Source organism: Gymnogyps californianus, chromosome Z, assembly GCF_018139145.2.
Source record: "Gymnogyps californianus isolate 813 chromosome Z, ASM1813914v2, whole genome shotgun sequence".
Classification (NCBI taxonomy): Eukaryota; Metazoa; Chordata; class Aves; order Accipitriformes; family Cathartidae; genus Gymnogyps; species Gymnogyps californianus.
Genome location: NC_059500.1, coordinates 5,822,539 through 5,846,899, shown reverse-complemented (window position 1 = coordinate 5,846,899; position 24,361 = coordinate 5,822,539). Strand labels below are relative to the sequence as shown.

Sequence of the window (24,361 nt, the reverse complement as noted above, 5' to 3'; positions counted from 1 at the left end):
AGCAACAAGAATAGTAGTTTGTTCTTCTTCATCTTGTTTGTTCTTGCTCCATCTTCAGAGGATGAAGCAATCAATATCAAATAACAATCTTTGACTGTTTTATTCACATGACCCTGTCTTAACTGCTAGTTCTGTTCTTTTTATCTGACCAAGCAAGGTCTAAACACCTGCAAAGCCTCTTCTTGGGGAATACTGCTTCCCACATAGAAAAGCACCTAAGTAAAGCTACCCTATTGCTACAGATCTGGTACCAATAGACAGTGCTGACATTGCGGGAGCCTGAGACAAAGGTGGTGTGTTTCCTTTCCAGGGTGACAACTCCATCTGTTCTGCTCCCTGCTCTCCTTGCTACAGAGATGCATTGGTAGTTGGTATGGCAGACTTGATTTCACCCACCTTCAGACAGCAGTATGCACTGCTGGTTTCCCTATAACAGACTTCTCAACTCTGTTAGGTTAGGAGCTGTCTCTGGTAATTGAGCGTGAACTAAGCGTACCTCCTTGGCTGACTCTGTGGACTTTTCCATGGCAGTAATAAAAGCAACCTCTGCCACCGCACTGTGAAATTACATGTCCCAGCTCCAAAGTATTGGAGCAGAAAGGTTTCTCAGTAGAACAGCTTTTAGAATCAAAATGGGCAGCAGAACACCTTTTTTCCTTAACCTTATTATGAGTAATAGTGAAACGATTTGAGCTCAGGTCAGCCTGAGGTAGACGCCTGGCATGGAAAACTTCCATCTCCAAGTTCAGGTGAAAAAGTGATAAGCAATCAAAAAAAAATGTTCATGACATAAAGCAATAGCTAGTTTAGGGGATACTATATGATCTTCCACTTGGATTTGTACACTGGGATGAATGCTGTATACTCACCACAAATATCACTCTCTAACACTATGCAGATTATGAAAAAATGCCCATGTATGAGTTTCTCAGATAGTTGCCAGCACTGCAGGCTAATCTCAACCTCCTAGCACTTTTTTTGTCTAATCCTGAAAAGAAGTGAGCGATTTTGCCGAACCGAGTTATTTTTATGACATATGGACAAACATTCACTATGGGATAGGCTGAAAATATTAATTAATTTCCATTCCTGACCTAAGCAAGATTTCCAGCTTTTAAATGTGACAGCCTACTATAATAGCCTTCAGTGCCACCTGGCATGTATTTTTACTGCATAAGCCTCATTTCCATCAGAATAAGGTTCAATATGACCTTTATTTAATGTTCTGATTTAGTCTATATTTTGCTTGGAATATATGGAAAAGTAATTAACAAGTTAGCTTCAGGCACTGAAAAATAAAATACGCACTTCAAGAAGAGAAAGAAAAGGAATTGTTACAAATGTGTAAACCAAGTTAAGCAAGAGAGTAAATCTCTGTTACAGACCCTGGGGGAACGGCATATCCTTTCCCTTAGAATAATACAGAAGGATGCTTTTCCTCTTCAAAATATGTGAAACAGAATAGCTTTGCATACCACAGCAAAATTATTGTGGCCCAAAAGACAGCCTGAGAGCATGCTGTCACAAAACTACACCACTTTGGACGCTGCTGTACAGCGGGCAGTAAATTGAAGTCCTTGAGACTAGACCAGATGCATCTTTGAGGTTTTGAGGGTGAGACAGTAAGCAGATCAAATCTCTCATGAACTTTTTGGAAAGTTTCATTTCAATAAGCTAGGGACATCTGTTTATTTTGTTTTTTCTCTTCTGATAATCATCAAAGGAGTTACAACCTCAACTTCTTGCAATCAATAGGAGGCCATTAGGGCATTATTTTCAGGAAGAATAGATACCCTTTGTGAAATCCAATTTCATACCCACAATCAGTTAAGTATTTTTAAGGCAAACATATAGTATAGTTAGCATATAAGGATATAAGGATAATTCCTATGTAAATATTAATCTCAGTAAGGTCTCAAATGTTTTTCATTTGAACTCATAATGTAGTTCTCAGAGAATCAACAACGTGTTGCCAGCACTGGATCTCTTCTACTCTTTGATGAACAGTGCAGCATCAAATGGGAAAAGCATTTTCTGACATGAAGGAAGGAAAGACAATGAAAAATTGATTACAATATTTCTCTGTTCAAGCAAAAGACCTAATATTTGAATGACAGAATGGTTTGGTTTGGAAGGGATCTTCAGAGATCATCTAGTCCAACCCCCCTTGCCGTGGGCAGGGACATCCTTCACCAGATCAGGTTGCTCAAAGCCCCATCCAACCTGGTCTTGAACACTTCCAGGGATGGGGCACCCACAACTTCTCTGGGCAACCTGTGCCAGTGCCTCACCACCCTCATCGTAAAAAATTTCTTCCTTATGTCCAATCTAAATCTACTCACTTTCTAAACTATCTAATATCAAACTATTCTAAACTACTGTGGCGGGTTGACCCTGGCCGGATGCCAGGTGCCCACCAAAGCCGCTCTATCACTCCCCCTCCTCAGCTGGACAGGGGGAGAAAATAAAACGAAAGGCTCGTGGGTCGAGATAAGGACAGGGAGATCACTCACCAATTACCGTCACGGGCAAAACAGACTTGACTTGGGGAAAAATTAGTTTAATTTACTGCTAGTCAAATTAGAGCAGGATAATGAGAAATAAAACCAAATCTTAAAAACACCTTCCCCCCACCCCTCCCTTCTTCCCAGGCTTAACTTTACTCCTTATTTTCTCTACCTCCTCCCCCCGAGCGGCGCAGGGGGACGGGGAATGGGGGTTTGGGTCAGTTCATCACACGTCGTTTCTGCCGCTCCTTCCTCCTCAGGGGGAGGACTCCTCACACTCTGCCCCTGCTCCAGCGTGGGGTCCCTTCCACGGGAGACAGTCCTTCACGAACTTCTCCAACGTGAGTCCTTCCCACGGGCTACAGTTCTTCACGAACTGCTCCAGCATGGGTCCCATCCACAGGGTGCAGTCCTTCAGGAACAGACTGCTCCAGCGTGGGTCCCCCACGGGGTCACAAGCCCTGCCAGCAAACCTGCTTCAGCCTGGGCTCCTCTCTCCACGGGGCCACGGGTCCGCAGGTCCTGCCAGGAGCCTGCTCCAGCGCGGGCTTCCCACGGGGTCACAGCCTCCTTCGGGCATCCCCCTGCTCCGGCGTGGGGTCCTCCACGGGCTGCAGGTGGAGATCTGCTCCACCGTGGACCTCCATGGGCTGCCGGGGGACAGCCTGCCTCACCATGGTCTTCCCCACAGGCTGCAGGGGAATCTCTCTCTCTGCTCCGGCGCCTGGAGCACCTCCTCCCCCTCCTTCTCCACTGACCTTGGTGTCTGCGGAGTTGTTTCTCTCACATCTTCTCACTCCGCTCTCTCTGGCTGCAACTGCAACTCCCCTGTAACTTTTTTTGCTTTTCTTAAATCTGTTATCCCAGAGGCGCTACCACTGTTACTGATTGGCTCGGCCTTGGCCAGCGGCGGGTCCATCCTGGAACCCGCTAGCATTAACTTTATCAGAATAGGGGAAGCTTCTACCAGCTTCTCACAGAAGCCACCCCTATAGCCCCCCCCCGCTACCAAAACCTTGCCACGCAAACCCAATACAACTACCTAATATAAAGCTATCTAAAAATGGTGCTGAGTGGAACCTCCCTACCTTCCATCATAAATAGTTATGAAAAATCAAAATCTTAAAAATTTGATATTATGAATTTACCTCAAAATAAAAATAAACTGGGACAAGGGGAAACCTGAGATTTGAGTAATTTTATGTCTAGTGTTTTAAATCTATGAAAAGTGATAATTCAGTGAATTTTTAAATGCAAAGATATTTAGAACAAGCAAAAGCACTTATTTTTTGCCAAAAATGTGGCTCACATTTTTACATTTTTACAATACAAATTCCATTCTGTTTTTTTTCTAAACTCACCATGTCCCATGAACAATTTTACTTCTGAGGAACCAATAATTTCACCAGAAAATTGCTAAAAAATTCTACTTATAACTAATAGAAGATTGCATACTGGTTTTAAATCTACACATTAGGAATGTTTAGCATTTATGCCTGGCAAATGCACATTAAATACGTTGCTTTACTGTCTCTATCCTGTCAACTTCCAGAGGTCCATAAGGGAAAACCCAACCCACGACACAGGCATCTTTTTATGGGAGCGAGTACGTAATTTCCATTCTATCACACATGATGAGCTAGAAAGTACGTGCTGGCTTTGCTTTGACATTTCAGCATGCTACTCACAAGAACAGAGTCAGCGTGTGAGCACTGGGACATTATGTCAAGGAAGGGCTTGTGGGTCCGAAGCCTCCATAAGAAACTGCCCCTTTCACAGTAAGGCTCTCACTGAGTCCAGGGACAATCTCTGGGAGGTAGTGGAGCTCAGGGAAGCAACATTATTTCTTCCTAATATGCTAGTAGTCTAAATCAAATTTACCTAAATGTTAATGTGAATAAAAGCGAGAAATCTAAAAAACAAGTAGAAAAGAAAAAAGAACTCCATTATTACTACACAAGTTTAGAGGATGTCTAATAGGAAAACTAATAGGGTCTCTCTTAAGAAGTATCTAGGCTATGTCCAGTAAGTCAAGTTTGAAATATCTATTGGTTAAAATAATTTAGAACTACTTTTAACTTTTCACCTTTTTCAATCTTTTTTTTTTTCCCCAAACACAATGACTGATCCATAGTTTCTCATTCTGTGAATAGGTTCCAAGGCAAACACTAAGGCAATATACTGTGGTGCCCTGCGTTAAAAGGCTTCTTAAACACAAGAAACCCAGGAGAGATACAAAGCACCAGTTTTAATAGCCAGAGAAACCTGGAGTTTTCCTAACAGAAACAAAACAAAACACATAACCTGGAAGCAATTTAGATTTCAGTTATTGCTTAACACCATGGTCACAGAGTAAGGTTAATGGGCAAATCTTAAGATTTTTAGATGTCTATTTTTTATGACTTTTTGATAACTCTTAAATGCCATCTCTAGTACAACTTTCTTCCTGGAACTTCTGCTACTGTGCTTTTCCATTCTAATCTTTTAATTTCTTTTTCTGAATTAAACTTCATTCTAGAGACTTTCCAAGAAGTCTCTTTCTCCACTTCTTATGGCATTTTCAACTTTCGCTGTTTCTCAAAAGTGATTTTTTTGCCTTGTTTTTTACTTCTTTAGGAAAAAAATGCTAAAATAACTTTTCTAGAAGTTGAAATTCTAAATAAGGGAGGTAACAGATTAAATATCACATGGAATTGTAGAAGAGTAATATTATTTTCTATGGGAAAAAATAGACTGCTTGTAGTAGTTGCACACAGATACACAATGCAGCTGTCTGTACACATACATACTGTGCCACAAGGTTGTTGTACGGATTACTTTTTACTAATGTCTTTGAAGAAGAAATTTCTGTCATATATTGAGTCTACTATCTGTTCAACACCTAAATTTCATTAAAATAATATTAAACTCAAACTGTAAAAGAGCTTTTATTGTCATGAAAGTCTAAATATATTTGCATATTTTATAATAGATGGAATATGAAGACACAAATGCCAGTTACCTCAGACACTAGGCTTAAAAAACCATCAGTGACAAAAGCAAGGAACGGCTTCAGTTAAGTGATGATCTCAAAGGGCATGTATTTATTATTTCAGTCAAAGTCACAGTGTAAAGGCAAGTGAACAAAGTGTTGTATGTTATGTTGTACTCTGTCTCGTCATGTCTTGGAAGAATTACTCTTCGATATCTTTAGAAATTATTCCAGACTTCTTGACGAGAGGAGGGGAATACATAAAACCGTGGGGAAACATTTTTGAGATGTAAAGCTTCAAAACAGCAGGACACCCAATTTTCAACAAAGCGATCTCCTCCTAGTTCAATAAACAGCTTTAAAAGGCTCATGCCACATGTGTAGATGGGAAAAGAAACATGGAAACAAATCTCCAAGAGAACTGTCCTGAGACTTTCCTAGCTTGCTTTCAAAGGATACCTAAGCTTCTGGTGAAACTATTTAATTGATCTGAAACTCAAAATAAATGAACAGATATGCAGAAGTAGCTCAAAAGAGAGTGTTTATATGTCTACGACAACATAAAACCATAGGTATTTAACTGGAATGGAAAAAGAGATCTAGGTCAATGCTTATCCAGAAGTAGGGCTAAGGAAAACCTTGTTGAAATTGTGAGGATCATTTGAAAAACTCTTTGGTTTAGCTTTGGTTAAAAAGCATGCAAAAAATAAGTATGCTTTGTCTTAGATGAACTACATTTAATGAGTTATAATTACTGTTCATTAGACTGAAACATTCTGAAACTGAAGGAACCCCTGTGAAATACCATTTCTATAGGGAGATACAGGGCATTTATTATTTCAGGATTATTAACCTTCAGCCTAGTGGTTACAACAATCAGAGTAAAATTTTAGTAACTTCACTTCTACGAGATCACTCACGCAGGGCATTGTCAGAGAAGATAGACTCTATTCCGAAGAGCAGAGTATGGGAAATAGTATTGTTTTATCCCTTTGACTGAATAGAAAAAGAAATTCTAGTTTTGATCCTGATCACAGGTCAATTAAAGTTTATAATATTCATAAAATGTTCAAATAATGTTTATAATCTTCATAACATTAACGTATTAGCTGCAATTTATCCTACCTCATATTCTTTAATAAGTAAAGATATTGTTTGGAAAAATACTATGTTGCCCTCCAATTAATCTCCTCATCTTTCCTCCCCCGCAACTGTTACACTAAATGCACTTATCTCAGAGTGTTTAGAAGACAATCATAAGGTACTTCTAATAATTTTGAATGCTAAGTGATGACTTCTGGGCCTTGCAGCTGAAAGTGTGTGCATACCTCCTCCCCAACACTACCTGATCAGCACTAGAATCGGGAGGTTAATTACATCCTACTAAGATAAATGTCACAAACTGGAGAAAACTTGCTGTTTTTTTTTGAAAACAGCAAAATCAGGTAGCTGATAGAACTTGCTTTCTGCCTATACAAGGCACATCCCACTGAAATTACTGTGAAAGGCTCTAGGTGACTGCACGAGGCTTTGGGTGGAGTTTCTATTTATTTTTCAGCACCCCTGCATCTTTCAAACTGCATGACTGCCTTCCTGCTCTGAGGAAGAGGTATCTGTTTCAAGCAGAATACACAGCTTTGTAAATGTCAATACAATCTGAGAAGTACGTTGTATTAAAACAATCCCATAAGAATGTACTAATCTGTTACTTTCAAAACAACATCTGGTCATATCTTAAAGCAGAATCAATAGAAACTATAAATTATAAAGCATCTGAAGAGCTAGTATTGCTTATTAAATTTTAAGATATAAATTCATGTTAAGTAAAGAACAACTGCACTTTATTAATAGATTTTCCTCTGGAAAAGCTAGAATAAGTAATATCTTTATAACGAAGGTTTAAAAATAACTTCATTTTCACACGCATGCCCTTCATCACTAAATCGAAAACATTTTTCCTGCTCTTAATGCAACAGTCTCGTTTTGATTTTGACTCCCCAGGAGCAAGATAGTGTATTTTATTGTTAAAATCTGTATCGCGCTTCTAGGTTGCACTTTCACTGCACCTAATTTAAGCTCCAATCTAAAAAACACATGCTTAAACACATGCTCACAAAGACAATACGTCTACTATGCATTGACTATTCAAGTACTAACTACGTACTTCACTGCTTTGCTGAGGAAGATCCACTACAAGCTATGTACACCTGTGCAGAAAATTACTGTTCCATCTTACGGAATTTCTAAAAAATAGTATCTATACTTAAATATAGCTTATTTTGATCATAGTCACATTTCATGCAAATATAGAGTTGGGTTATACTCTATTAATATCTAGCAGAAGAGTTTAAGATCCAAAGTTTGCTACTCAAGGCAGAGACTAGAATTGTTTTCCCAAAGGTGGAAATTTTCATTTGAATAGGAAAAAAATATAATTCTGTGCCTGGAGAAGTTTAGTCAAATTAACTCCTGCAAAAAGCTTCAGATTAATCAAAATTTTTCCCAAGAAAATAATTGTTTCAAAAATAATTCCCAAAGAATCTAATTGAAGTATCAATGTCCTAGAACCAGATTAAATAACAGAAAGTGTTACTGTTACATTAATTCACTTACTTCTGCAGGTACTTAGTCATGTTCCCTTGTAATATAATTTCTGAGCAGTTGCGATTTATTTTGCAGAAATGTTTACAAATATGTGTTTTGTCTCGTACTGTAAATCTACCGTGTAACATTTATGCCAGAAGCATTTGTTCATCTGTCCAAATCAAAGAACAAAAACATTCTGGTGCTGTATGTTTGTGTACTTCTAGCTGTTGATTTCCCTGTGTGGGAATATCTATCTGCATTGCTGTATCAGTGCAACTCCCACATGTACACTCTTACCGCAAACAGCATCCTCTCATGGAATAGCTAACATGAAAAGGTCACCAGTCTTTCCATTAAGAGTTTTCATACAGAAAGTTACACTGGTATACCTATTACTGCATAAATAATTGTGGCACATTTTTAGATGCCAACAGACCCTGAAACACTAAGAACTATAACAATAAAAATAATGCCTTAAAGGTTAGGTGCAGCTCATTCAACCAACCACAAGTAAGTAAATTATTTGAGTTTGAAACGTATCTGATCAAGTCTTGGGGGAAAATATTTGAAAAAATACTGGTGTAAAAGATGTTATTGATAATAGGTGAATTCAAGGAGATTATGAACGTTTAGGAATATTCTGTGATGAAGCAATGCTCAAAAGATGTTCATCATAAATTATTGGCTGAGCTTTGTTGAACACAAGAATTATGTGGAGAAATAAACAAAGCAGTGATACTAGGGTAGAGTAAAACAAAGTAGTCAGAAGTGATTAAAAACAATCCATTTAAACAAACGCAAACAAACAATGTCATCTGGCACTCCAAAAGGCAAGGGCTCCTGAGGAACTGAATATAGAATCTGTAGGCTTTTGTGACACTACTGAAATTTCAGCTACTAAGTCTAACAGAGATCTGTAGCGGAGCCCATGTGGCTGTCTTGTAAATTCCACTTCCCTCCTTTCACTCATTTTCAGCTGATGTATCTGGTTAGCTTGGCCAGTTCACAGTTAGGGGCTTCCACAAAAACAGCAGTGACATTCAAAATGCAAAGAGGGAGGCCATATCTTCCTGAGACGCCCCACTGGTCACAACAGGAATGATGGGTTTACAATGCACAACCATAGCAAGATTGTCTTGAACATTACCTCAGCGTATTCATATATGCCTCTAAACTCCATCTCCACAAAATGTGCGTACTTAAACCAATTCCATAAAGGGAAAAAAGCGTGCCTTTTTTTTCTTTCCAATGTAAAAAAATCTCCTTTTGTAACTGACACTTCTATGGAACAGCGGCAATAGGTTTCTATTAAGATATTTTCCATGAAAATTTCAAGACTGACAGATCTCTCAAGAAACGGATAGTTGAAGGCTGATGCTTAATAATGATAATATATACTCCTCAGGGGTGTGTTACTACTCCACAGTTCTTTCCCAAACTCTGTCTTTCTCTGTTTTGCAGTGTTTTTTTTCTCATCTCAGTCATGCTTGCTGTCCATTCCACTACCATCTTCTTGTTAAAAGTTCCCTTTTGCTTCTTTCTCTATTCAGTGCTAGCCTTAACTATTCTCCCTCTATCACATTCTACTCTTGGCTTTGTTCTCTGTCCTTTCATTTATTATTCTCCACCGTACCCTAATTACTTATATTGCTCCCAAGCTGTAGGTTAGTGTTGTAAACAGTGTTTAATCCTTCCTTGCCATCTTCCCTTCTTCATTCACTTTCCTTACGTTTTCTCCTTTGGTCGTCTGGAGACCTTTACTTCTTTTAATAAGCCACTATAAAGTGAATCCTTATTCATTTGATGTTTTAGCTCACTGAGTTTATACAACTCAATGCCATTTCAAATATGTTAAGCTGTTTCGTGACATTCTTCTTTAGTATGTTGTCTTCTTTTTCTTTAAATACTCCCAAGCCAATGGATTGCCAATTAATTATAAATAGTTAATCTTCACAATAGAAGAAACACTACGTGTTTGTGTCTCTTGGGGAGCTCCTAAACTAATTTTTATGACTGTGTTGTTAACTGTTCTCACTGTTTGGCAGTCTGTCAATGGAAATAAAAGTTCGCCGAGCAGATATATCCAGGCCACAGTTTGCAGAATGTTTTCTTTGAGCAGGATGCTTCTGCACCCGCTGTCCTTCCTTTCCTTCACTGCTTGTTCCCAGGCTGCACTGTCTTTAAGGATGCCAGTTTTGGGGGTCATGCAGATGATTGAGCTTCACCAGCGTAAAGACAGACAGAAAACTAGCACACACACTGATTTTTTTGAACTCCTGATTGCTTTTGACCTGGTTTGTTGTGTGAAGCCCAATGTGCCAGCTTAACCAAGGAAGAAGCAAAAAGGAAGGAACATGTGGCAGAGAAGATTTTGAACTACTACTGGAGGAGTGTATATCCTGCTGACTCTAAACTGAGGGGGGAAAAAAAAGGAAGGGGAGCAGACAGAAAAGAACCCAAGACTGATACGGCTATTTAGCATGTGTTATACACAAATTAAACCTGGCTTAAATGATTTTTGAAAAGGTAGCTCTCAAGCAATGGTTACCATGATGCAGATGTAATCATAAATTATTCGTACCTGCTGAAGTTGGTTCCTCTTCAACTGAGGCTGCACAAAAAGGCGGTGGGGGCGGGGGAGAAGTGGGGACGGGGAAAGGGGAAGGGAAGGGAGAGAGAAAAAAATACAGGTGAAGAAATCTATATAGTTCTGTTCGTTATATTATTTACATTTTCTTAATATATGAGCAATAATACATCATGAAAAACTTTGTTCTAAATAGTTTTATCAACTTGAGTAACAGATATTTCATGTTAGTGGAGAACTAAACTAAAATGAGTTAAGATCTTAGCTTACATTTATAACATTACACTCTTAACCTTTCCTTCTAATTTAGCTAGTAGGATAGGCCCAATACTGCAATAGCAATGCTCAACAGAAGAGTTTCAGTCAACTTCTCTGCAGTCAAATTCACTACCAGAGCTAGCTGTTGCAGTACTAAAAAGGAGCTGTTCTTAAGGTAAAGCCTTCTAAAAAATCGACTGCATGACCCAGTTGTTTAGCTAATGAAGGCTGTTGTTTGATGACACAGCTAAGCCAGCTGCTGGTCAGCAGTTAATGAGAGACATGGTCCACACCTTTTTCCCATCTCTCCATCCTCCACTCCTTCTGTTCCCTTCAATTTCTTCCCAACTTGGTGCTGGCAGTAATGAATTAATGAACCTGAAATTAAGCAGTTAGGAAACAAAAATGGCAGTTTTGGGGTTTTACTTTTCTGGTAGGGTTGGCGGGGCGGCAGTTGCCTGTTGGACTCTCCATTCCAGATGTTTCTTGTCTGAGGAAAGCAATATAAATTCGTATCTTCATACTAGAACCTTTCCCTTTTGGCAATAGATAACCATTAAATTGTCTTAAGTTACCATCAGAAAGCACCTTTGACTGTAGACTATCTATTACCTGTCCATTCAAAAGAAAAAAACAGACGTATTCACAGTAAAACTGTATTTTAAAAGTACATCAGTGACCTAGTTCTTTCTCTCCTTGCAGTCAGTATGTTTTATATACACATGCATCATAAAAATGGTCTTCTCACAGTCTTGCAAAGTTTTCAATGACAGAAAAAGCAGCAATCAAGTGTTTCTCACTTGGATACTCTAAAAGCACCTAGAAGTCTGAGAAGACTCTCGATGAATGTAATATAGAGACCCCCTTAAGACACTAAACACAGGTATATATACTTTTATTTTTTCTCTTTTAAGGAGTCTCTTCTACCATTTGAAATGGAAGCTTCTTCCGTTTAATTTCTTGCAGAATCAGTTCCATACAAACAACGCTCCTACAGCCATGGCAAACATTGATCCACCCTGACGGCTTCAGAGTTTGCACTTGGCATGTACAAAGATTTCAAACATTTTCTCAAAGATCAGTGCCATGCTTGGTAAATTGCCTTCTTTGCCTTCAGTATCACACCATGTATTATGCTGGGAGAAATTAGGAAAGGAGCAGGAAGTTCTTTCCTCTTTTTAGTGAAACTTTGTCAGACATAGCAGAGACCTTGTTAACAGACACCAACTGCATTTGAGACCAACTATAAACCTTGGTTAATTCAGTACAATATTCTATATGCAACTGTATGTGACAATTAACGCTGGACACATCAGTTATTTCTAATTACAGAGTAGCACAGTGTCCTTTTGGGGGCTGTCAAATCCAATCAATAGAAAATAATGAATTACTGTCTGAAGCACCAGCCAACCATCTTGTCTCTAACTAAAGTTTCCTGAGGTAAATAGGTGAATTTTATTTATATAGCTTGGTGTTCAGAAAAACACTTAAGAAGGTTACATTACAAGAACAGTACATTATGAAACGCATAATCTAAAATGGCCTAAACAGAGTACTTAACAGTCTAACCCTTCCCTTTTATTACTCCTCATTTAGTGTCTAGATGTGTATTTTGAAACTACATTAATCCATTTTGAGGTGTATATATGTAAAGATCACTTCAAGCTTTTAAATTTTACAGTAACATGTTATTTTACTGTATAATTACTGAATTTAAGTAAAATGTGTTTGTAACAGTAGAATATTTCAATACAATGAAAGAAAGAAGGAAAAATACCACACTATTGTTTTTAAATTGAACTAATCAGATACATAATTAGTTCAATAACAACACGACAGCCGATTCCACAAAAAAGAAGCTGAATATTTAAATCTTAACAGAATCAGAAGTAAATAAACAAACTACAAACTAAGTCAATCAAGCATATTGTAATTTCTCAAGGTACCAGTGGCAGAGAGGACTACACAAACAGAACAGAACATGAAAGTTAGTTAGAAGTTCCGTTATTAAGTTTTACAAATGCCCAAAATCTGCATTAGCTGCAAGCTCAACTGCTGCTTGAAGAACAAATAATTGAAAGTACTAGTGACTGTGCATTAAAACTGGTTAAACAGAATTGTCCAATTATACAGAGAATATTCATTCCAGTAACAATTTTTTTCAGACTGCTATTTGAATAATATTCTTAGACTTAATTTTTGAGACAAATACCAGCATTAGGAATTCAAAACTGGATTCTGTTATTACTCTGATGGTTGTTTCAGTGTGGTCACTCTGCACCTAGGTACCCATCTAAATAAAATAGGATAGCTGAATCTCAGCTGAAATAAATCATTCAGATGCCAAGACAGCTATGCCAATAACGTTACTTTTCTGTTTATTTAATTTATTTTGACTATTTGATTGCTGTTTTAGGCTGTTTCAGGAATAAACTATGTTCATTTCTTGTCTGGGTTAGACTAGAGTTAGTGAGAACTGCTTTTGTAAAATGCAAAAGATCTACTTGTCAATACTATATCTCTTAACCCTAGACAGAAATTAAAGACGCATATTAAAAATAGATATGAAAATGCAGTTATGAACTTGTTTGGACTTCATGCATACTTTTTTAAAGAATCAAATAAACTTAATCTCTTGCTATATGTGCCAGGACTTCTTTCACCCCCATAGCTTGAGAAACCATGTTTGAAAAAACAGCCTTCAGTAAGCTATTAAATACTCAAAGAATACACTATTTTTGCTTTATCATACTGGCTCAAATGCAATGTCAGCGCTCTGCTTTCCACTCGTTAAGTGAATGCACTAAATTACCACACCAAAAATTCCCTACACAACACCACTATTTTTTTCCATCAGCAGTGATTTAAAACTTGAAGTTATTTTAAAAAGCTATTTATACAGTGACTCATCTCCATAGTAATTATCTGTAATTTACTTTCTTTACTTATTTCAGAAGGGCGGAGAGGGAGTAAGCTGGAATTGCCTTGCTCAACTGCGCTGGCACAAGCTGATGACTCACTACGCTGGGTAGTGGATCATCATCAGCCTGGCTTTCTCCTTCTGACTCCAGAGCGATGAAACTCACACAGAGGAGCCAGGTATTTGACAAAAAAGCCCCCAAACCAGTCATGGACATCCCGCAGTCATGGTCTGATAACAGCATTGCATGACCTTAAACTGTAAACTGCTCTGCAGCTTTAAAGCATTTTCAAGAATATTTTTCTTCCCCTTTTAATGCATCATTGACAAAATATAATAAGACATATGGCAGCACAAATATTAGTTTTTATCTTCTTAGAGAAAATCTGATGTTCACTTGGGAAAACTTAATCATGTTTTCCTTAGAGGTGAATAATACTGCATGCAATTAGTGCAGAAAAAAAACCAAGAAGACATGGGCAGATTTGGAAAGCATATACCAGGACACATACTGTCCAACACATATTAGCTTAAGAGAGAGAATGTAAGAAGGTAACGCTTGCATAGTATCTGAATACCTGAATATGCCAGACTTCTGATTATTTCTGTTACAATGGTAGAAGCCTTGACAGGTCTGGGAAAAATCTGAGCTTTGAAGCATAAGTAACTTGAGGGAGGCAGATTTGGTGTAACAGTGTGCTATACTACGTTATATATTATGACACATTACATTAGTTTTGTGTTTATATTAAGGCTTGTGTTAATTTTATATTAGTGCGAAATATGTTTGCCTTTAACATTCAAATAAAAAGTAAGACTTATATATAAAAGAATAAACTTAGACATATGACATTATCTCTATGGAAAAGGCTATGCAAGAGCTCTACAAAATTATCCAAATGAACCACCTGTGAACAGTAGGATCCAACAGCAAGTAACATTTTTCTGAATGCAATGTCAAAAATAAATGATATTCTGCTCAGCATCAAATCTCAGGATCTCAAAGGAACTGCATGCTACGAAGACTGACTGACTTCCCAAAAACTCAGCATCAGTCATTAAGAATGTGATTTTAATGCTACAGATGTTTCATTGAAAATACACGTTTAAGAAGTCTATCTCTTCACCCGCTCCCCATTCAACAGACTTCAGTTCATTTTTCCTTAAACTGGCTCAATCTTCTTTGGTTCTCAACATGGCCCTGTGGGCAGTATTGGCATGACTGATGAGGCAACTCATCATCAAGCAGAGAGCTGAAGCAAGCCATGTTTCCACCAAAGACCCCCTTGCACCCAACCGTGCTCTGTCCCACGCTGTCACCTCCAAGCCACACCTCAGATGATTAATGCTATCATCTCACCAACTCATAACAACTAACTCAACCAACTCAACTGGCTGCCACTGCAACAACCGATATAATCAATCGTCACCTCTAGTTATAAAGAGGAGGACCAAACACAAAGAAAAACATTGTTTTCAAGATGCGTGAATCTGACGAATCTGGAAAATGCACCATTTATGCCAGTCAGTCAAAGATACACCTGTTAGTGTGAGTAGGAGGTTTTTATCTCGCAGTTTTACAGGGAGGTTGGGTTTGTTCTGTTACTGTGTGTTAACTGTAGTACTGGGACACCAGCACATCCTTCCCCATTCACAGGCCCTTGGGAACAGCAGTGCCTCCTTCTAGCTTCAGCTGGCTAAGTTGTGTTTGCAGCTATTCTTGAAAAAAAACCAAAACAAAACAAAAAGGCAACTCGCTAATGCATGTCAGAGGTAACTCACTATGAACTGATAAAACTCTGCTTGGATGCCAGATGTTAAATGGAAAACAAAGTCATTAAGAAACCCTAGAAATGCCTGTGGCACTTAACAGAGGAAACCTATCACTCTTCATATGCTTACATCCACTTAAGCACTTAAAGCCTATGAAAAACTTACTCTTTCTTCTCTTATTTCAAGAAATGAATTTCTAATCAAGTGGGTATCTGAGCAAAATTTCAGGTATTATTAAAATCCAGAATACTAATGTCTTAAAACGACAGTGTTAGAAATGCCAGTAAAGGTGGCTAATTCATTCTCACTAGTCTTCCTTTTTTCCTAAGCATCAGGGCCTGGTGCTGAATGAGAACATGTTTAAATATGAAATAAAAGATCTATTTAGGTGAAATTCTGTATTTTGCAGAAGACGAGATTAGATAATGATTTTTGTAGTTAGTGCCTTCACATTTACAACTCTGTAGAACAAGGCAGTCAGTGGAGTGCCCACCGAGCCTAGTATTTGGCAGGATGTTCTTCGTAAGGAAAATAGCGTGAAAAGATTTAGTTTTAAAACAATTATTCAGTTCTTAGTCAGCTGCAGTTCTTGCCAAGGTTTCAAGTGCTGCCAAAGGCACAACAGTACTTAAAGCCGTAATTCTGAAACCAGGAGTAGTCTGTCATGACTTGAAATATCACACAACTTTACATACACGCTGCCATATGCAGTTTTGAGAAGATGTGCATGTTCCAAAAGAGCGAAGAATGTAATCAGAAAATATCATAGCACTTTTATGTATAAAAACAAGTGTACTCAAATAGCTAAGTGACTAAGACTGTAAATCAGTGCACAGTAGTCTTTGCTTCTTTAAATTTCAAAGAGCATTCTCCAACATCCAAATGCATAATCTTAAAATTACATACTAAAAAAGGCTGCAAAATATAGTTACGGTTAAGTAGGTACCTGTTAGTGTCTGTTACACTTACGGATGCAAAAACCTATCCAGGATATCCTCGTAGTTACACATAGAAAGCTGCGCCTTGCAAGCCAAACAATTTCATATTTTCATATTTCAGTCACTTGTCTGAAGCTTTTTCACTTAGTTGTTTTGTGTGTTTTAAGGGAAATTTGGCCAGCTATTCTTATGTGAATGGAGAATTTTAGAATAACATCATATATCACACTGCAAAGTAAAAATGATGATGATAATTTTTATTTTATGGACATGCTCCCTCTTGGGAAAAAAAAAACCCACAACCCACAATAAAAGCCCACTCAGATGCTCACAGTGTGTTTGAGTCTTGTTTTGGACTTGTACAGGAGGCTGCATTAGCTCTCTCACCACAGATGTGTGCCCAAGTACTTGATCCAGGCCAAGTCAAAGGTACCTGGGTGCCATGCCAGATATACCATTCCTTTGCATTATGGGCCGAAAATGCGTTGCATCTCAATCCGCAGATGACAGAGGCTGACTGAGGGGGCAGTTTGATCTGCTTTTGAGAACAGTTTAGTCAAAGGTGGGAAACTCCTGACACCTGCTCTCTGTGCAAGGGAGGTGAGCAAGGCTTTCTCAAAGATACAAAAATTCAGGCTGAAACAAAGTGGGATCGAGGTAAGTAAAGGCTGAACAGGGTCTGAGCATCACCAAATCTTCTATCAGAAATAAGACGGTAGAATTACTACCATACTACTTGACAATATCCAATATCCAACATCCAACAGAATGAGGAAAGACTCAAAAGACAATAAACAATGCTCAAAACAGAACAGAAAATAGCAGTTAAGACAAATAAACCCCACCTCTACATGGTCCTGTAACACCAGATATCAACTTTAATGCATGAACTTTCTGTGACACTGTTCTGCCATTTCTTAGCCCAGACTAACCTCAACCACCCAGTCTGCTGCCAGCAAATCACGTCCAGATTGACCAGCTTGCCTCACTGAAATACATACTAGGAAGTCCAATAAACACACAGGAACTTTCAAACCCTAAAATTTCAGGATAAATATGTATCCTGCAATTTTCAGTGCTTTCCCAAATACTTTGTCGTTTTTGGCAAATTTTCTAATATGCCAGTTACAAAGACTGTACTGCCGTCCTCTCTGGGGAATGAAGCTGTATAAACCAACAAACAGACAACAATTTTAACATCATATGAAAAGTCTTTAGATTGCATCAAGACGAAATGAAAAGTATTCAACAGTCACTGTTTCATGGAAAGTACTCTACAATATATTAAACAAAACTGCATAGGACCAGGGGCATACAGTTCTTAGTTCAAATGCCTTGCTTGGTTCATAGGCCCGATAGAAGAATTAACTTTTTTTTTTTAAATCCAAGTCTATAGTACTCATTTCAGCATGACTGAGGGCCGGCATACTGCTTTACTGAGATAATTTCTATGCAACACAATCTTCATCACAGAAAATTTGAGCTGTAAATTGTACAACGTGCCAAGAGGAGAATTCAAAGGAGCAGATGGCAGCTAAAATGAAGGATGTGGCATTAGAGGAGTCCCATGCAGGGAGACATATTGCTTTGGTGCAGTATGTGTTTTTAATTGGTTTTTAGTAACTTCAGGAATAAGGAACAGGAAATACACCACCATAAAGCTACACGGCATGAATACAGGGACAGAAAAGAGAAGACTTGAGTCCTGGTGCAAGAAAGGCAGAACAGATATTTTCAAATGAATAAAACAATATTTGATTGCCCAGGTAAATTTTGGAGACTGGAACATACTGCTTAAGGAATGATTGATACACCAGTATTCACCTCTCACTTTTCTGATTGGGCAGAAACAAAAGAAGATCCTATTACCTTTGTAGCTAATATTGGCTTTATATTTAACTTCAGTACAACCAGAATAAATACCTAAATATATCTGAATCCATTATTGTTTACTATTGAAAAATGTATGTTGAAAAATACGTATGATGCGGACTGTGGCAAAACAGTGTCAATAATGTCCAGCTTCAATAAAACACTGCCCTCATCTAGTTCTCAAAGAATTTATTACTGTGTGTCTATGTTAAAAACAGCAACAATGACTCATAGAAAATATCAATTTATCTAAGGATATCTGCAGAGGCCATACTGAACCTGGACCTTTTCAAACCTAGCACATTGTTCTGCCCTAAAATACAAGTGACAAAGAAGCTTACTTTAAGGGCAGTTTGAACAAATTACTCTGCCCTATACTGATTTTACAGAGCACATGAAGTTCTTTGCTGACAATTATATTTCAACGAACAGAAATGACAAAAGAGAAACATGCTTAAACGTAAGTGTAAAAACAGATGTTTTTCTCTCTTGCTGACACTAACATGGCTTTGCTATACGCAATGAAACAAGGCAAGAGAGAACACGGTGATATAATGTAAAAAAATACACCTGGCGTGAGGTTTCTTTATCATTCTCAGAAATGCTACATTTTGCCCCTTAATTTGTCATCTATATACTGTTCTTAATTTTTCTGAAAATAATTAAAACTTGAGTACTCAAGGGTTTTTCTCATGAACAAGTGACGATAATTTACATTGATTTTTCATTTACCTTAATGAATAAAGACACTAGAAGTCAAAAGTTTATCAGCCTGTCTGACTTCACCCCTGTAAGAAGCATTTTCACATCACCCATCAGTCAGCACTCTGGTGCTCCTCCACGTCTTTCAATTTTCATTAGTGTAGGAGTCAGGACTACTGATTTTGAGCTGGTTTTTTTAAGATTTTTTTCATGCCGTGTATATGGATTTTCTGAAACCCACCTCACCCCTACTTTTCCATACGTTCCTCAGAGAAGATTTATTTATTTTCCATGCACCTTCTGTAAGAAGCAGAGTTCTGCGTTTTCAGAGGATGCTTAGCACCCTCTCCAGTGGCTGCATTTAAAAGCAATCCCAACCAGCACCTCCTGCTGTGAGAAATAAGAGCTGTCGGGCTCTGGCCAGCACTGTTAAAAATCTGTCCTTCACCTCTTTTGATTTTCCCTCTTCCGTGCTGCAAACAGATGGCAGAACCTCTCCTTGCATTATTCCGTTCCAACTGATCTATGCACTTGCATCTCCACTTGCATCCGTTGCAGCCCACCACAAAAACAAGGATTACTACTCATATAATCTGTTCTCCTCAGCACTTGAGATGTTGCATATGCTTTTTACTTGGTCGGCTCAGGTCAGAATAATGATGTAAATCAATACTTGGATCCTTGCTTCTGGATTCAGTAATGCCTTGTGTTCTTTGTAAAAAGGCATACAGAAATGCAGGATACGCAGAGAAAGCTGTATGGTGCTCTGACCCATTCAGTACAAGACCTGTAATCTTATCTCTTATCTGCTGATATGGCACTTTTGTTTGGGCTGTCAAAGTGCTCACCATTCTGGATTCCAGACACCGGACAATACGTAAGATTTTTATATTTTTCTTACAGGACCAGAGAGGCTGTTGAGTCTCCGTCCTTGGAGATATCCAAAAGTCATCCTGACATGGTCCTGGGCAACCAGGTCTAGGTGGACCTGCTTGAGCAGAGGGGATTGGACCAGAGAACCTGCAGAAGTCCCTTCACACCTCAACCCTGCTGTGATTCTGTGAATTGCATTGTGTTTAAAGAACAATTAACAGAAGGGTTGTGCAATGGGAGAGAAACAAAATACATTTCTACAGTTACTCAACTTTTTTCCTTTAAGTATTTGCCACCTTTCATTCTCTTTACATAGCAATCTAACATGCATTGTATGACATGTTGACTGTGATACTATCATTATTGAAATACATTACATTTAAAGGACTAATTACAATGACAGTGATGGAAAAATCCCTACTGCTTCCGTGGTCTTCATCTCTAATGTTCAAGGTAAATACACTGAATTGCTCGAAGTATATGTTTCTGGAGATCTGGGAAAATGACAGGCAGATACTCACATACTTAGACAAACTACTGAGAAAACCTTGACTGGAACGCGATTGGTTTTCATTACAGTTAAGTGCACTAAGAAAAAAGAAATTTCTAGCTTGTCTTCTCCATCATTAATTGCTTTCTTCAGGACAGAACCTGAAGAATAATTTTTTATTGGTTTTTTTTTCCCCACCTAATGGAAAAAAAATTAGTATGTATTAAGCAGAAGTGAAAAACTTTATATTTGGGTCAACCTAAAACTTTCATGCTTACAGTGAAATACCCCATCTTAATTTCAACCCTTTTAAGAGATAAATAAAAAGCGAACAATTTTAAAACTCTTGGAATATTTTTTAAAAATTTCAAAATTAAACATCAAGAAACATTGTCTTACAAAAATAAAAATTAAATTTATTAATATATTTTCATGAATATTTTCCCAAGTTTTTAGGTTAAACCTTTTTCTGTTGGTTTTTAGGTCAAAGATACACATGAAAAAATTCCTTCTGAATTTAACTCGCATTGATGAATAATTTGCATGGCCCGCATGGTATTGTCCAGTTAATATTCATGCAAAAAAATGTTCAGGTTTAAAGATGGACAATCTAAATGCCTACAATGCTAACAGATGGAGTTTTATTGCATTTTCAATTGCTCAACTTTATACAGCATTATTAACGTTAACACAAAATAGTACCTAATACCAGTATCTAATAACAAAGTAAAGTTTAAATAATTCCACTGACTTAACTAAAAGACAAAAGTTAATCCCACAATATTTTGTCAAACAAAATTCATTTTTTTCCTCTCCAAAAGCTTTTTTTTCGCTAGGAACTTTATGATGACTTCACTGAAGAGAAATAATCCCCTGAAGGAAATTCACTAGAATGTTAAATTTTGAATTAAACCATGTATTGTAAAGCCTATGTTAATTACTATGTACAGCATTCTGCAAGAGCTTTCTACATCAAAGTTTATCAAGACTAAATACAAGATATATTCAAGAAATAGACATCAAAAATAGTAGTCATGAAATATTCATCTGGTGAGCAAATTCTTCTACTTCATAAATATTCCATGTTTTAACCTAGCCATGGCTCTGCATTAAAAGGACAAAATTACACACTATATATGTAAAAAAAATACACACACATATATATACATATATACATGCCCGCCTACTGTAGGCTGATGGAGCAAAATGTCTGATTGCTATCTGCAGTCAATGACTAAAGAGAAACAGCCAATATTTGACTGAATTTCCTTCACTTATGTATCTCCTTATTGATTCTTTGCACCGCGCAAAGGTCTTTACATGAGATCCACTTTATAAATGTAAAAGTGACTGACTGAATTTATTGTCTCCTGCTGACCTGAAATAAATCAATCAAATACACATTTATATTACCTTCCACTGGCTGTGCTTCTTTTACTGTGCCATGTTGCAGTTTGAGAATTTTTTAAATGGCCTCTCACACCACTAAGGGACAATTCAGATCTATATAATACAGATAGAAACGCCACTGAAATCACTGCAGTTTAGTCTAGCCAGGGCAAAATCCGAACTTACAACTCCAGAATAATTAATTCCTCTGTAATTAGGTCAAGCTTTCCCAGAAGAAAGCGATCATGTAAATTTTGCTACCATTTTGCCAAGACAAATGCACACCTCAATGAGTGAGAAGCTTAATGAGGTTCTAGCTGTTTTCCAAAACATACTATAGTACATAAATCTTCAGCCTTCACTCCACACGTGGCCTCACAAGTCTGGGGAAGGTGAGCAGTTGCAGGTCTGTGGTTGGCTACTGTGCATCAAGGCGGTAAATCGGGTCACAGGAGAGGGGTTTTTTTTCCTTTTTTTCATACTGGCAGAAGCTTCTATGCTCCTCTGGGGAGAGGACAGCTCAGTTTAATGAGCTTTCTTTTCCTTCAGATAGTCTTATACCTGATTTATCAGGCAACTTAAAAAATGACGGTCACTTTGGTGGACTGAGGGACTTGGTAAAAACTAAGGAATGGCAGATGTTGTTCGTTTCCTAATAACATTAAGGAGGAAAGAAGCTAATGGTAAATCCACGTCATCCATAAAAATTGAAGCGGTAAACTGAAAACAAGCAAACCAAAACATTTTCTGTCCATGTTTCCTCTCCTTCATCTTCTAAAAGTCCTTTTGCCTTTCTTAGTCACCTTAAAGCCTTTAAAAGGTACTTCTTGTCTGTTTTCTGTATTGTTTGTTCTGCACTGCACAATGACAACATCAGAGGGATGTTGTTTTTTTAAAATGAAAGTCCAGATTACTTTTCAAAAAAACTCCTGATGGAAATCATGCAAATCAATTAGAATTTCTTGATTGATATAAACTTCCTTGTTCTGTTTTTTCTGTATGCTGTGTACATCTTCAAGTACGATATTCCATGAATAAGTATCGCAAATTGTTTGGATTACTACTGTGGTTTGGGGATTTGTTTCCAACATATGATGCTACTGACACTAATTCTCTAGGTTGTTCATATATCAAACTTCTTCCAGCTCTCCTACGCCAAACTGGAGGGTGAATAAGATTCTCGTAAGCCTTTCAGAAGGATGTCCTATACACGTCCTGTGGTCTGCATCACCTCTGGCAAGTATGAGCCTGTTATCTGCTGCTGCTCTGCAATAAAATTGTATTTACAGGTTGCCACCACCTCATATCATTACCATAGGTTGCTTTTTTCTTCATCCTTTCAGTAAGAACGCTATCACCATAATGCCAGTTGTACCTAGTGTTATGTTAACCAAGGACACATCTGGACCCACAAAGAGTCCATGTTCAAGGAACACCTTCCAAAAATGTGTTGAAGATGGTCAGAACAATCCAGAAGAACTTATCGTTTCTCATCCAGTTTTGTTCAGGCAACACTATATTGGATAACAGCCAGTACTAATATTTCTTTTTAAATAACCACTGCAGTTGTCCAGGGTAAAAGCAGAACCCTCAGTTTATCCCCATCACCAAGCTGCTGATCAGTTCTGGTGTATTTCAAAATACTATGGGGTTTCATACCGCTCATCCTTTTATTCATCAACATTACTACTGGAATATTTTTGGAAACTTTATTTCTATATTCAGCTTCTCTCTGAGTACTCATCGCATTGAATTACACAACCTTACACTTTGTTCGAATGCACACACCCGCACTCTCCTCCTCTTTCAAGTTGGGACCACTGTTGATATTGTAATCTGCCCAGTGCTATGTATAGCTTGCAATATCCACTTGTCTACATGACAATGATTCTGTTGTATGACTGCATGCCAGACTAATATCTTTTCTTGCTCCATGGCTTTCTCATCCACAATCTATATTTACCCACTGATCAAAGAATTATTTTGCTGTATGTCATACAGTCCATTTTCCATCATCTCACTCACTCCTTTTTAATATTAGGAGTAAATATTACAGTAAATGAGATTCCTGGATATAGAGACATAACAAATCTTCAAAAAACCCATAAAATTAGTTTGCTGCTTTTTGTAACACTGTTAAAACAGATTTGGATTAAGGTATCCAGTTCTTGTGTCTACATTTCAGCAAAGACTTGAAAATATCAGAGAGAAAATTAACACCTCAGAAATGCTACCAGAACAAGAAACACTAGAAATAATCAGAAATAAGGGTAAGAGAGTTCTGCTACTCAGGTGATGGAAACATAGAGAAGCACCTGAGCACTATTTACATATGGAAAATAAATCCGATGCTGAAAAGCTTTTTGTTTTCTTTTTAAACACATTGTGCTGACAAAGATAACAAAGTTCAGTAAACTGGAGACATTCATCTCAAAACATGAAGTGACGTTTCTAGATGAAGGTGTAACTGTATATTGTACCACAGTGGTAGTCAG

At 37.7% G+C, this 24,361-nt stretch overlaps 1 protein-coding gene across 1 annotated transcript in view; it reads right to left on the bottom strand.

The window, feature by feature from the left end:
- Positions 1-24,361, bottom strand: part of EDIL3 (EGF like repeats and discoidin domains 3) — a 269,430-nt gene that overhangs the window by 153,060 nt on the left and 92,009 nt on the right. The window contains exon 3 of the mRNA XM_050913442.1: positions 10,646-10,675. Within this exon, the coding sequence (XP_050769399.1) occupies positions 10,646-10,675 (30 nt within the window). The remainder of the gene's footprint in view (positions 1-10,645; positions 10,676-24,361) is intronic.